Source organism: Apodemus sylvaticus, chromosome 1, assembly GCF_947179515.1.
Source record: "Apodemus sylvaticus chromosome 1, mApoSyl1.1, whole genome shotgun sequence".
Classification (NCBI taxonomy): Eukaryota; Metazoa; Chordata; class Mammalia; order Rodentia; family Muridae; genus Apodemus; species Apodemus sylvaticus.
Window position 1 is genome coordinate 143,694,383 of NC_067472.1, and position 14,047 is coordinate 143,708,429.

The window sequence follows — 14,047 nt, forward strand, 5'->3', positions numbered from 1 at the left end:
TTGCCTTTTGGCTTTTGCCATAAATTATATTACACTTAAATATCACCCCACAAGTCATTGGTTTGTTCTCCTCTGGGTCTGCAGGTCAGTGTGGACAGCTCCACTTCACACTAGCCAGTTCTAGGACCCGGGCCTGAAGGGACTGCAGGTGCGTGTGTGAGGAGGAGACCAGGAGGCATGGGTGATGAGTCCCCAGGCCTCAGGGGTGACTGTGGTCCTGCTTCCACCGGCATGGCCAGGCAAGTCTTTAGCCAAGCCCAGTCCTGAGATGGGGGCAGATACTCCACCCACTGGCATATCAGAGTGCAGACTTAGATTTTCAAGAATGACAGGTCACAGCATTTAATCACCCACACTCATGTGTAAAAACCATCAGTATATAGTCACCCACACTGGTGTGTAAAAACCACTCACCACAGACTTGAAAAGTTTCAACACATCAGTCTTTTCTGCTAAGACTGTGTTATGTTTAAGGCTGGCCTCAAGAACATTTTAAAATTTCTCTCCCATTTTCTTCCAGAACATGTGGGTTTTGTTCTTTGGTTCCACAACAATTTGTTCTCATAAAAAGATTAAAATGGAGATTTAGTTTTGTTGCTTTCCAAGAGACTAAGCTGGTTCACGTGGTATTGCATGGACCATTTTATCTCTTTTAAATGTTTTAATTAGGATTGCGCAGCATATGTATATTATTTAATCCCCTCTATCTTAAAAAGGAATGTTTCACGCCATCTAATAATAAAACCTCCTCTGTCCTTCTCTCTTAGGACAGCAGTTCCCAACCATCCTAATGCTGTGACCCTTTAATACAGTACCTTATATTGTGGTGACCCCCAACCATAAAATTATTTTGGTGCTACTTCATAGCTATAATTTTTCTACTGTTATGAGTTGCAGTGTAAATATCTGAGTTTTCTGATGGTCTTAGGTGTTCCCTGTGGAAGAGTTATCACACACACACACACACACACACACACACACACACACACACACACACACCATTCCCACCCTCAGGGTCATGACCCACAGGTTGAGAACCTTTCATGACACTGCTCCTTCACTCATATCTGGTCTGCTGGTTCTACACCATCCTGCCTCTTTGCTTGCAGTTATAAATGGAATTTTATATTTCATTCTCTTTTCCATTTCTACTTGCACACATACAGGAAAGCTGTGTGTCTGTGACTTAAACACTCATGTCCTCACACACCTTTCTGTGGCAAAACAGAGATAGAAAGTTAACCACTGTGCTTCCCTGTTCCCTTCTGTGCATGGACACAGCATTCACACATACTTCTGAGGATGGTCATGGCACAGTGAAGATGTACATTCATGGCAGGTGTCTGGCATTGCCACCGATGCTCAATAAATGTAACCACTGACGTCATATTTCAACATACTAATTTTTGTCACTGGTAGGATGCTAAGTCAATACTTCCTTCCAGCCTCCTCCTCCTCCCCTTCCTTCCTCCTCGTCCCTCTCTCATGATTCCCACAGGCTTTTCAGTAAGTCCTGTTTACCTAACAGGAATAGTCCTTCCCCCTTCTTTCCAGTCCTCACAGATTTCTTTTACACACTCAGTGTATCAGCTCTCTGCCTCGAGATGTTGTTGCTGTGTGTCCAAATTCCACAAGCCTCGTGGCTCAGAACACCACAACGTTAGTGTTTTGCATTTCCACGGGTCAGGAGTCTGGGAACTTTGTGTCCGGTTTCCTGCATGGGTCTGAATGCGCTCCAGATTCCTTTGCAGATGTCAGCCTGAGAACTTCAAACATCAGCTAGCCCAAGAATAGAAAACAGAACAATAAATTTTAACGGAAGAGTGTGATGCTTTGGGAGAAGTGTTGGGAATTTGAATTCAGCAGTACTTGAAAAAGAATAAGAACATGGGGGTTCGTGGGGGGAGGGAGACATATATTAATGTTCAGGAACAAATATGACTATTCAGTGGATGCAAAAAAACAGTTGATAAAACTTAATGTTAAAGATGTAGATATCTTAACTCTTAAAATTCTTCCGAACATACTAGTATAGCTTGCAGAACCATGTGATGGCCTGGAACATCCTTCCCCAATATGTACACATGTATCCGGCCCTTGTCCCTGCATGTTGGCAGGGCTGTGGTTGAGATGGGGTCCTTAAGTGAGCGACACTCTGACAAACAGGAAGGATTCTATCATGTACAGTCATGAGCTCCTGATTCACGGGGACACACGGTGTGAAGTGTGCTGGTGGTCCCTTGCTGAGGGACCATCATGGAGTGTGTCTGCATGCTGCACACAGCAGAGCAGCCATGCCATGTGACTACTCTTTGTTTCTTTCATTTGTTTTTATAATGCTGTGTGTGTGAGAGAGATAGAGAGACAGAGACAGAGACAGAGAGAGAATGAATTTCTGAGTATCTGTATCTAGACTGGCTTCCCATCCCTAGTCTTTCTTCCTCAGCCTCCCCAGTGCTGAGATTGCAGGCGTGTGTGTTCCCCTCCCCCCCCCCCATGGCCTCTTCATCCAGAGGAGCCAGATGAACAAAGTTGTTGCTGTCATCTCTGCCACAAAACACACAGCTCTATGTTTGTTTACTAATGGGTGTGCTTTCTAAGATAATGGTTAGAAAGTGCAGAATATAGCTGCATATAGCCAGGTGTTGGTGGTACATGCCTTTAATTCTAGCACTTGGGAGGCAGAGGCAGAAGCAAATGGATCTCTGTGAGTTTGAGGCCAGCCTGGTCTATAGCGTGAATTCCAAGACAGCCAGGGCTATACAGAGAAACTCAGTCTTAAAAAAGCAAAACAAAGCAAAACAAAAAGGACAGAATATATTATATTCTAGTATCTGGAGCATCCACTATCATATATGTGGTCTCTCACTGGCAGAATTGTGTTTTAGATTTTAGATCAGTTTGATGGAGCAAGGAGTGGTTATCCTAGTGGGCCTAGCCTGCTGAAAACCTTAGACCATAACTCATGTCAAAGCTGTGAGGCATGAAAGGAACCCTCTGGTTTAACTGCTGACCCTAAGGAAACATACAGCCGAGCTGAGATGTGTCTAAGAGCTGAGAGCAGACAGAAGGATGAAGCCCACATCATGTTACCCCCAAAATAAATCCTACCAACAGCCCTGGAACGTGGCTCTCTGCCTGTGTAGGATGATGACTCTGGCTTTCCCAGGATTTTTGCTACATTGATACTTTACCTAATTAACATTTTTATTAATGCATGTCTTCTTTCTGAACTATCTTTTTATTTCCTACAGAACCCCAATCTTCTTGAATGACAGTGTCTTTTGCTGTAGAAAACCTTTTCGATTTCCTGAGGTCTCATTTGTAACCATTGATCTTAGTGCCTGTGCTATTGTGTCCTGTTCAGAAAGTCCTTTCCTGTGCTGATGGATGCAAGACTGTTCCCTCTTTCTCTTCTGTCGGATTCAGGGTACCAGGTCTACATTGGAGTTGACAAATGACAAATATGGACCTATTTTTATTCTTATATAAACAACCATCCAAGTTTGACTATCAACATCTGTTGGCGATGTTATCTTTTCTCTAGTGTGTGTTTTTGGCTTCTTTGTCAAATTTCAGGTGTTCATAGGTGTATGGATTTAGGTGTTTGTTCAGTTCAATCTCAGTAATCAACAGTCTGTTTTCATGCTAATATCATTCTGGTTTTATTACTTTATCTCTGAGTATAACTTAAAATCAGGAATGGCGATGCGTCTAGCAGTTCTTTTTTTATTCAGTATTGTTTTAGCTAACCTGTGTTTTTGTTTTTGTTTGTGTGTATGTGTGTGTGTGTGTGCATGCACGCGCACACGCACATTTGGTTCTATATGAAATTGAAGACTTTTTTCATTATCTTTGAAGAACTGTGCTGCAATTTTGATGGACATTGCATTGAACTTTTGGATTGCTTTTTTTTTTTAAAGAATTATTTATTTTATGTACATGTATACACTATAGCTGTCTTCAGACACACCAAAAGAGGGCAATAATCACCATTACAGATGGTTATGAACCACCATGTGGTTGCTGGAAATGGAACTCAGGACCTCTGGAAGAGCAGTCGGTGCTCTTAACCACTGAGCCATCTCTCCAGCCCCTGTAGATTGCTTTTTAAGCAACCATTTTTGCTATATTAATCCTACCAACCCATGAGCATGGGAGGCCTTTCCATCTTCTGGTGTCTTCTTCAATTTCTTCTATGTTTTGAAGTTTTTATTTTACAAGCCTTTCACTTGTTTAGTTAGAATTTTCCCAAGATTATTTTTTTTTTGAGGCTATCGTGAATGGGATCGTTTCCCTGATTTCTTTCTCAGTGTGTTTGTTGTAAATTCAATTGATATTTATGTATCAATTTTACCTCCCACTACTTTGCTGAATATGTCTTCTAACTTATAAGTTTCCTCTTGGCTCTGTAGGATCTTCTATGTATAAAACTGTTCCAGCTGCAAATAAGGAGCCCTTGATTGCCCTCAGATGTTTTATCGCTCTAGCTAAGCCTGAAGGCACTGTAATGAACAGAATGGAGAGAGTACCAAGAACGAGTTCCCCCCCTTTTTTTTTTTTTTGAATTGTTGGCCAAGGGGATACCAGACACACCTTAAAACATTACAAACTATTATCAGTGCTTGCGACATGTTCATGGTCTTATTGACGGTGTCAGGTATGGGTTCCGTCTTGTGGAGTAGGCCTTAAATCTAGTTTTTTTTTTTTTAAGTAGTTGCTTCTTCCCATAGCATCTGTGCAGCTATTGCACCAGTGGGTATGTCACACTAGGTCAGCTGTTCTTGCAGCTTCCAGAGTCACAGCTGGCTGAGACTGATGATGACAGATTCTCCTTCAGTAGCACCTTCAAGCACTGTGTAAGCTAGTTAATGGGGACGAAGCTTCTAGTAGAGTACCAGTTAGATTTCTCCATGTTTTATAACTCGAGCATATGGTCTCTTTACCAATAGGGTCTTGCCATCCAGTTCCCTAGGGTAACCAATAGCACCTATGGTAACTCATTCTTGGTACTCTCTCTGTTCTCTTCGGTATAGTGCTTTACATCTTAGCTAGAGCAATAATACAGCTGAGGGCAACGAGGGGATTCTTATTTGCAGATGGACCCCGGGGGAAGCCTATTACTGTTACTGTGTCAAATGAGCACAGCAGTGAAATGCCTCCTAATGACATCTCCTACTCACAGATCAGTCCATTGCTCAGTCCTCCTCAGAGATGCTTCTTCTTTCAGTAGATGGCAGTTACCATGGGAACCCACAATGTAAAGAGGATAGAAGACATTAGAATGCTCAACCCTGACTATGAGTCTGGGTTACTCTTTTCCCCTCAAGGCTCAGTGATCTATGCTGAAGATGGGGCAGAAAGTTTGTTAGAGCCAGGGGTGATTGTTGACATCAAGGGATTAGTGTTTTCCAAACATATGAGGGTGGGTGAACATATAAACTCACAGCGATTGTGACAGCACACATAATATGACAGCAAGTTCAAGCCAGACAAAATCCCCTTATGAATCCCACCTTTAGCTAAGGAGGTATTGGCATTTGATAGCTGCTGGATAAGCAAATATCAGTTTTCTTAAACTGGTGTGACACCTGGTACATCAACCACATTCCAGGGCAGGCTTCTTGCCCAGGGGTAGTTGGGGCAACACAAACTGGACTTTTTTTTTTAAGAGAGAAAGTTTGGAGAGTCTTTAAGGAGTTGGGAGAAGAGGGTGTATATACATATGCACACACATGTATATGTATAAGATGTATATGTATATGATGTATATGTATATGATGTATATGATGTATATGTATATGATGTGTATGATGTATATGTATATGTATATAATTGGGGAGATAGATGTTGTACAGAATACTCAATGAATAAATTTTTAAAGAATTTAACATGTAGCTTTAAGTAAGGGTAACAGAGACAGCCGTTATGGCCAGGATGGTGAGGGAGGAGAGGCAGATGAGAAGGAACCCTCAGAAATGCTCCAAAGGAGAATATCTGTCTTTTCTATTCTTTTAAGGGGTAACAAGAAATTCTATACCATATAATGTAGTCTGGGATAGCCCGTGTGACAATGAGCATGGAGGTACCAGTTTGGACCATCAATTAGAGGCTGTAAAGCCATAGCAGAGATAGCTTTTGAACTCAGTTTCAAAGAGCTGGGATGGGGACACAGCCTGATTTCTGTTTCTGGGAGATCTGGTCCCTTAGAGTGACAGGACCCATGATAGCACATTAAGGGCTTTCCTTGGGAAATTGTGAGTGTGGTAGACCAGTGCAGCCCACATGAGGAAATGGTGTGGAGGGGGCTGGGGCCACAGGCTGGAAGTAGCCTGTAAGGAGAGGGGATGGTGAGAGCTGAGACCAAGAGAAGCCATGGGCGGGGCTGGCATGAGGGGGAGTTTGTTTCCTGGAGCTAGAGAAGAATGAAAGCCTACAGCTAGCAAGCCCAGTCCTGTGGCTGAAAGCCACACAAGGAAGGGAACACAGACCAGAAGCTGTGGGGAGAGGAGGGCCTGTCCCCTGTGGAATGGCTTGAGACAGAGCTGCAGTCTGAAGTGCTGTGGCTGTTACAGCGCACAAGCCACCATTCCGTCCAGGCAGACCACTTGCTCTGTTTTTGCACCAGCTCCCTTCTCCAGGCACGGAGCAAACACGGCTTCTTGGCAGTAAGCTGACTTTGCAGTAGCTGTCGGGCACACCTGCCATGTGTTTGGGGGAAGTAATTGAATTGGCTCTCATCTTCCTTCTAGAAGGATGCGTTTCACTGCTGAAAAAAAAAAAAAAACATTGCCTCATCATTTGCCTTTGAATCGGATCTGATGATCTGAACAAAATTCTTGATTGTAGGCATCAAAAGAACATTCTAGCACTAAGAAGATAAGATCTACAGAGCTAGTGTATTCCAGGCCTCTCTAGACAGCAGTGGTACCATCAATGGAAAACACTTTTAGCTCTAACAGGGCCATTGCTACCCGACAGCCTGTTACCCGTTTCATCACATCTGTAGCAGGAACTTGTCTCAATTCTAATTTTAATCTGTGGCGTCTCCTAGGTTGGGTAGGGAAGTGGGAAAGAGCAAGTTGGTATCCTTATAACTCGACTTGCTTGAAAGGTGAAGCCGCCCCTCTCCCAGCAGCCGTGTCCCGTCTCTGCTATTTTCTTTGCCCTTTCTTCCACAGCTGTTTAATTATATGTTACTCTTCTCTGACCTTCTGCAGTTTCTCCGTATTCTTGGCAAATTGTGGACTTTGAGTAACAAAATCGGTCAATTAAATGGGTCAGCAGTTTCACGGCATGGCAATTTCACAGCTAGCTTGACTCACAATCCTTTTCCTCACAAGGCTTGATATCAAGTAAACCTACTACTCAGTAGAACTACTGAGTTGCCAGAACGTGCCATCCTCACTGGAAGCTGGATTTGGGTAAAAATTCAAACTAAGGACCAATAGTCAAGAAGCAGGGGCTCTGAAATTCTTTGGAACTGTGTTCTGAAGGATTGGCCTTGCTCTCTTGGGTCACACATGGACAAGGGCAGACGGAAGAAAGCATCTCCACACCTGAGCTTGGAAATCCTTCTCTGATCTGTTCTGGCATGGCCCCTGCTGCCCTTAGAACTGACCCAGAGTTTCTACACTGGGAAGCAGCCAGCCTGCTGCTTCTGTGGAAGCGTGGAGAGAGAGTGGTTGATATGGTAGAGTCCAGTGCCCCACTGCAGGTAGAGTAGCATATGCAGGGATTTAGATCTTAAATGTCCTTTAGAGGCCAATGTGTTGAAGTGTCAGTCTCTTGGCTGGTGTGATTGGGAAATGGTAGCTGTGAGAAGTCATGTGGGAGGCCCTCAGGTAGTTGGACACAAGCTCTTGAAGGGCACTGTGGACCTCCTTCCCTTTCCTGCTTAGCTTTCTGGCTCTGGGCTTTTCTTCTTTACACACCTTAATTAAACTGTGCTAACCTTAACCACAACCACAAACCACAGGCCTGGACAACAGAACCAGTCAACCATTTACTGAGACCTCCAGGACTGTGAGTCCAAGTAAAGCTTAGTGGTTTGTGTGTGTGAGAGAGAGGGGAGTGGAGAGAGAGAGAGGGAGGAGGGAGAGAGAGAGAGAGAGAGAGAGAGAGAGAGAGAGAGAGAGAGAGAGAGAGAGAGATGCATGAGTATATGCTCATGGGTTCATGTGTTCATGTACTTGTCTGTGTGGGTACACAGATATGTGGAGAGGCCAGAGGTCAGCATCAAGTATATCCCTCTATCACCCTCCACCTCACCTTTAGAGCCCAGATCTCTCACTGGACTCATCAGCTGGCTAGACTGACTGGCCAGGAAAGTCCAGGGATCTACATACTTTTCCCCCTGCCTCTCACTACTGTGGTTACAAAAATGCGCCTCCACGTTCAGCTTTCACATGACTACTGGGGACCGAACTCAGGTCTTCCTGGCTTGCCTGGCATGGATTTTGCCCACTGAACTCTCTTCCTACTCTCTATCTGGGCTCTGTGTAAGTTAAGCATCTCAGATAGTTTGTTTTGTTGATATATATACTCCTTATCAATCGACTATTTCTACTATACCATATAGAAACCTATGGCTTAGATAATAGAATTTTTCTCTCACTGTCCTAAAGGTTACAAGGACCAAGGCCAAGATGCCAGCATGGCCTGTGTCTTATGAGGGTTCTTTTCCTGGCTTTCAGACATTCCCCTGTTGATGGCCCACAGGAACTTTATTAGACATATGTGAAGAGAGGGGTGGAGGAAGATAGAGAGGGAGAGCCCCATTCTTCTCAGCCAGTTCATGGTGTAGGCAGGGCTGAGGGGGTGAACCTAATGCATGGGCATAGAGGAGAGCGAGGAACATTCTAATGGCTCAACATCTGGAAGACTCAGTCCAGCTGCGCCACTCACTGACCCTTGAACTGTAGAGTGAACTGGGAAATGATGGCATCTTTGGCGGGAATTTCAAATGAACCTGAAGAGAGGAATTTGGAAGTGAAGGGAGTGGAGTTTGAGTTTGAAATGTCAGGCAGGAGATGGAGATAGGGGAAGCGGTTGCTGGAGGGCCCAGGGAGGAGGGTAAAGGTCGGAGTTAGCTGTCGGTACTGACTGGAGGAGTCATGTGCCTGCTGGGTCTAAGATCTGGTTCTGCGGACTGCACTCTGTGACTGTGGTGATTTAGATGAGAAGGACCTCACATGGCCTCATATGTGTGAATGCTTAATCATCACTTGGTAGACCATTAGGGAAGGAATAGGAAGTGTGTGGCCTTGGCGAGCAGGTGTATCCCTTAAGGTGGGCTTTGAGATTTTAAGAGCCCAGAGTAGGCCCAGTCTCAGTCAGGCAGTCTCTCTGTGTGTGTCTCTCTCTCCCTCTCTCCCTCTCTCCCTCTCTTCCTCTCTCTCTCTCTTGCGCTCTCTCTCTCTCTCTCTCTCTCTCTCTCTCCCCCTCTCTCTCTAGCTTTCTTCACCTGCTGCCTGTGGATTAGGATGGAAAGCTCTCAATTTCAGCCCTGTGCCTCTCTTCTTCCCACCGTGATGATCATGGTGACTGTGATGATCATGGACTATCTTAAACCTATAAGTAAGAACCCAGTTGATAAGAGTCATTTTGGTCCTGACTGCTAGTCACAGCAACAGGACAGTAACTAGACAATGACCAAGCAGACTCTGTAGTTATGCCAGTAGCACGGTCCTTACAGTTCTGGCTGGCTGGCCTTTTTGGAATCCCAGGGGAAAATCCAAGGCATCCTGCTGGCTCCTTGGGTATATGATGTAAGCCCTCAGTTGCATGTGTGTGTGATCCATCTTTTCAGGATCTCATAGTCAAATAGCTTATCTGTGATAAAAGGCCTCCTGAATTAATTGTCTCGCACAGGAAGTCAGAACCTCCTGCCCTGGATCTATTTGGATACAGGGGTTAACTGGTGAGGGATGAAATTTAGGCACAGTCAACTAGGAAAGATGAACATTGCTATGGAAATTAATTTGAGACTCTAAGCTGAACCAGGTCTGGGAGGCTTTAGATGTATTTGGAATATGTTGAATGGGAGAACAACAGGTACAAGAAACAGAGAAATGCTTAAGGGAGGGGGACAGAGCTGTGAAGACACCAACACAGAAGGGTTCTAAGGACTGTGGAGGGGGAAAAAAAGAAAAGAAAGGAAGGGGTGAGGGCAGGTCCTGCATATGAGAGAACTCTGGCAGGCAGAGCCCAAGAGGATATGGTAACTGGCAGGACCACTCTGTGATAAGGAGTGCTGGCCGGAAGGCCCACGGGACAGTGCGTGCTGGCGCCTGAACCTAGAGGATGAGATGATTAACAGGGAGGACTTTGCAAGGCCCCCCGGATACCTGGGATACCTGTTGTGAGCTGCTTGGCTGCAAGGCTGCTCAGTTGGCTGAGAGGAGGCTTAGATCCTTTCCCATGGTGGCTGGAAACGCTGAGGCCTGCTCTAGACTCTTAACGCAGAGACTTTTAATACAAGAGATAGTTCATCGTTTTATGCTTTATTATTAAAAGAGTAGAATGAGAAAAGGAGAAAAAGAAGAAAAGAGAGAAAGAGAAGATAGAGAGATGAGGGATGGCTGTGACCATGTGGGAGAGGGAGAAAGAAGAGAGATGGGGAGAGGAGAGAGAGAGAGAGACAGAGAGAGAGAGAGAGAGAGAGAGAGAGAGAGAGAGAGAGAGAGAGAGGAGGGAGGAGCGGGATAAGAGAGAGCGAGGAGGGGCAGGAAGCCCCAGATAACCAAGGGGCAGGGAAAGGAAAGCCTGGCTGTAGCCAGGCGACTGCAGAGGTGGAGCCAGAACACTAGGGTGTGGGGCGTGGCCACATGTGACTGATGGCTATAGGATTATGGAGTTAAGTCTCCTGAGTGGCCTTCCCCAACCAAGCTATAGACTGTCTCACACCCAGGTCCCACAAAGGATCACATAATAGCAAGTTTCCCATTGGCATGGAAAGAAGAGACAGAGAGCCTGGGATGGGCATTAGGACTCTAAAATGAGGCTAAAGAGAGCAGCTTGGGAAATGAGAAGAACAGGTGGTTATAGGAACTGCTGAGCCTGGACAGGAAGGATCTTTTTGGTGGATAGTCCTGTGATGTAGCATAGCGCCTTGAGGCATTTGGTGACCTCTCTGTGACCTCGAGAAGCAGTTTCTGTTAAGTTGCGGAGGCTGATCCTAGATGTTGGGTGGGGAGTCGCTTTGTCTTTTGTATTGGATGGAGTTTACATGCTCTTTCCTGGGTGGAACAGGTTGAAGTTGGTCTGAAAGATTTCCAAGTGTCTCACCTCCCTCTGTTCTCCTTCTTCCCAGGTGCTGCTGTCTGGACTCATTGGTGTTGTCTCCTGGAAGAGGCCTCTCTCTCTTGTGGTAAGTGATACCTGGAGCCCCGCAGGTAGCTGCGGACAGTGCTTTATCTGCAGAGCCTAGAGAGAGGCAGAGGCAGTAGTAGACAGCATTCCTCAGTTGGCAGGAGGTAGGGTATAGTGTCTGCTGTGTGCTGATGGGCTGATTCTCAAGAACGGTTGTGCATTGGCATGTTGTACTTCTCAGCATGCCCTTTGAGTGATTCCATGCTCTCACATCCTTTATGTTTGTTTTGCTTTAGTGGCATCCCTCTAGGACCTATAGAAAACAAAGAAATTGTGAAAGTCTGGATGCTGATTTTTTTTTCTTCCAGACACTAAGATCTGTTGGTGTGTGTGCAAATACATAGAAGCATAGAACAGCACACATTCTACCAGAGTTCAAGAAATGTTAGGGTGTGTATGTGTGTGGTGTGTGTGTGCGCACTTTATAAATGTGTGGGTAAAGATTATTTCTTCAGTAGAATCATTCCTGGGCAGGGTATGGAGGCGTGGACCACAGCAGGGGTGGGGAAGATGATGGGTTTTCCCTCTGAGAAGCCCCCATGCATCTCTGTGTGTATTGATCTGTAGTTTGGTCTTCTCTGTGTGTGCATTAATATATTGATGCATCTGTGTCAGGACCAGAAGAACTTTGATGGGCACTGAACAAGGCAGTGGGGTTGTGTTCTCCTTTTGTATTAATCAATTATTTAAAATCTTGTTTTAAGTGATAGGAGTTGGAGATAATGATGCGTTCTAAATATTAATGGAAATGGGGGGAAACAAATGTGTTTGTGGAAGATACTTCCTTCAGGAATGTGACTGATATCCAGAAACGGTGTCAGGGGAGATAGTGGCTTGGATTCTGTTGAGCCTCCTCCTGTATAGTTCAGGTCACAGGACAGATTGTCTTTGAATTTTTTAATCTAGAAAAATTCAAATGTGTAGAAAAGTGGAGAGGGGGCTGGTATAGTGAATCCTGGTATACCCTCACCTCAACCCAGCTTCAACAACGACGATGACGACAACAACAACAACAACAACAACAACAAACACCTAGTCTTTCTTGTTTCTTGTTTCTTTCTTGTCCTCTATATCCCAGCCCCCAGCTCTTCCCTCTCTTGGTTGAATGACCTCATGGCAACTCCAGCGTGGGGATCAAGAAGCTGGCTCTGTGCAGAATGGGTTGGCAGTACACACACTGGCTGGGGACCAGCCATAACTTCTGAGCTGTCCTTAGCAACGCAGGGACAGTCTGTTCCATTCCTCCTCAATACCCCATCAGGACAGACAGATTAAGATCTATGAAGCCTAACAAAAGGAAACTGTGTTCCTTAGGATAGATGTAGCAAGAAACAGCCTGCCACCGCCTTACTCCACTTCCTGTCCTAACCCCAGGATGGAGATCCTAACATGGTGGCCAAGATTCAGGTGCCTGAGAAAGGCCGTTTGGATGTGGCTCAGGTGTATCCTGGGAAAGCCGGAGGAGAGTGTTTGGAGCCTCTTGCAGGAGAGGCAGGCAGCAGCTGGGCCTGCTGAGGCAGCGTTCCAAGGGCTCGTTCCCAGGTCCCGCTGGGTGATTGGTGTAGGACCAGCTGCTCTCTGGAAGGTGCTCACATTCACCTTGCTTTGATTGATCTCTTCCCAGGCCCCAGCTGGAGGATGAAGGGCTTCACTAGGGAAATGCTAGCCACTGGGCCAAACCTCAGATTTTTAGTGGCTCAATGCAGAACAAATTTAGTCCCGTTGGCTTTCCAGTGCAGACACCTGCCCCTCAGCAGATCCTTTTTCTTCAGAAGGTTTCAGAGATCATGGGTCTTAACATTTGGGGTCCCCCTGTTCCCTATGCCTGTGGAGTCTCTGGGATAAGAAATGGGGATAGGTCTCCTTGGTCCAACAATGATGGACATCATGTGTGCATCTCTGAGTAAGAACTGGTCACCAGGTTGTTCTTGCTCCCTAGGAGGCTTGCAGATGCTCCCTCAGACATTTCTCAGAGGCAGCTGCACATTGTGGAGGGAGGGAAAGTTTGATGGGTCATTAGTTGTCTCTCCCATAAGAATGGTCTTTTGTCTGTGCAGAATCTATGGGTACAAAGACCAAACTATACAAACCTACATATCTGAGTGTTAGTCGGGGATCCCCAGAAGACAGAGCAAGCGGGATGTAGCTAGCTCATCTCTGCCTGCTCATCTATTAGGGTATTTACTTTATAGAATCTCGTGGGATTGTTAACAAGGTCAAAATCTATAGCCTCAGCTACAGGCTAGAGCCTCAGGAGAGAATGAGTGTCTCTTGAGTCTGGAGGCCCAGTCCCTTTTCTTTAGAGGAAGTCATCCTTTCTTTCCATAGGGCCTTCATCTGATTGGCTGAAGCCTTACCTCATTAGGCAAGGCATCCGCGTTGTTCAAAGTTTGTTGACTTAAATGTTCATTTAATCTTAAAAAAAGAAACATCATAGCAACATCAGCAGTAGCGTCCCACCAAGGATCTGGCTGGGAGTGCTTGCCACACTGACACATGACAGAAGCTGTCACCCAGGATTCTTAGGTGAATGGCCTCAATTGATCTATCTGTAAAACTTCCAGTGAAATACTAAGGGTAACAGTGGTGGCCATTGGTCAAGTGTGATGCACACACTTCTGGTATATAGGCAAGAGTCCATTTTGTAGTTCAGAAGAGAAGAGACAGTCACTGG

At 45.4% G+C, this 14,047-nt stretch overlaps 1 protein-coding gene across 1 annotated transcript in view; it reads left to right on the forward strand.

Annotated features, from left to right (window-relative positions):
* Entrep2 (endosomal transmembrane epsin interactor 2) overlaps window positions 1–14,047 on the forward strand; it is a 424,545-nt gene that overhangs the window by 170,934 nt on the left and 239,564 nt on the right. The window contains exon 2 of the mRNA XM_052161367.1: window positions 11,315–11,371. Coding sequence (XP_052017327.1) covers window positions 11,315–11,371 — 57 coding nt within the window. The remainder of the gene's footprint in view (window positions 1–11,314; window positions 11,372–14,047) is intronic.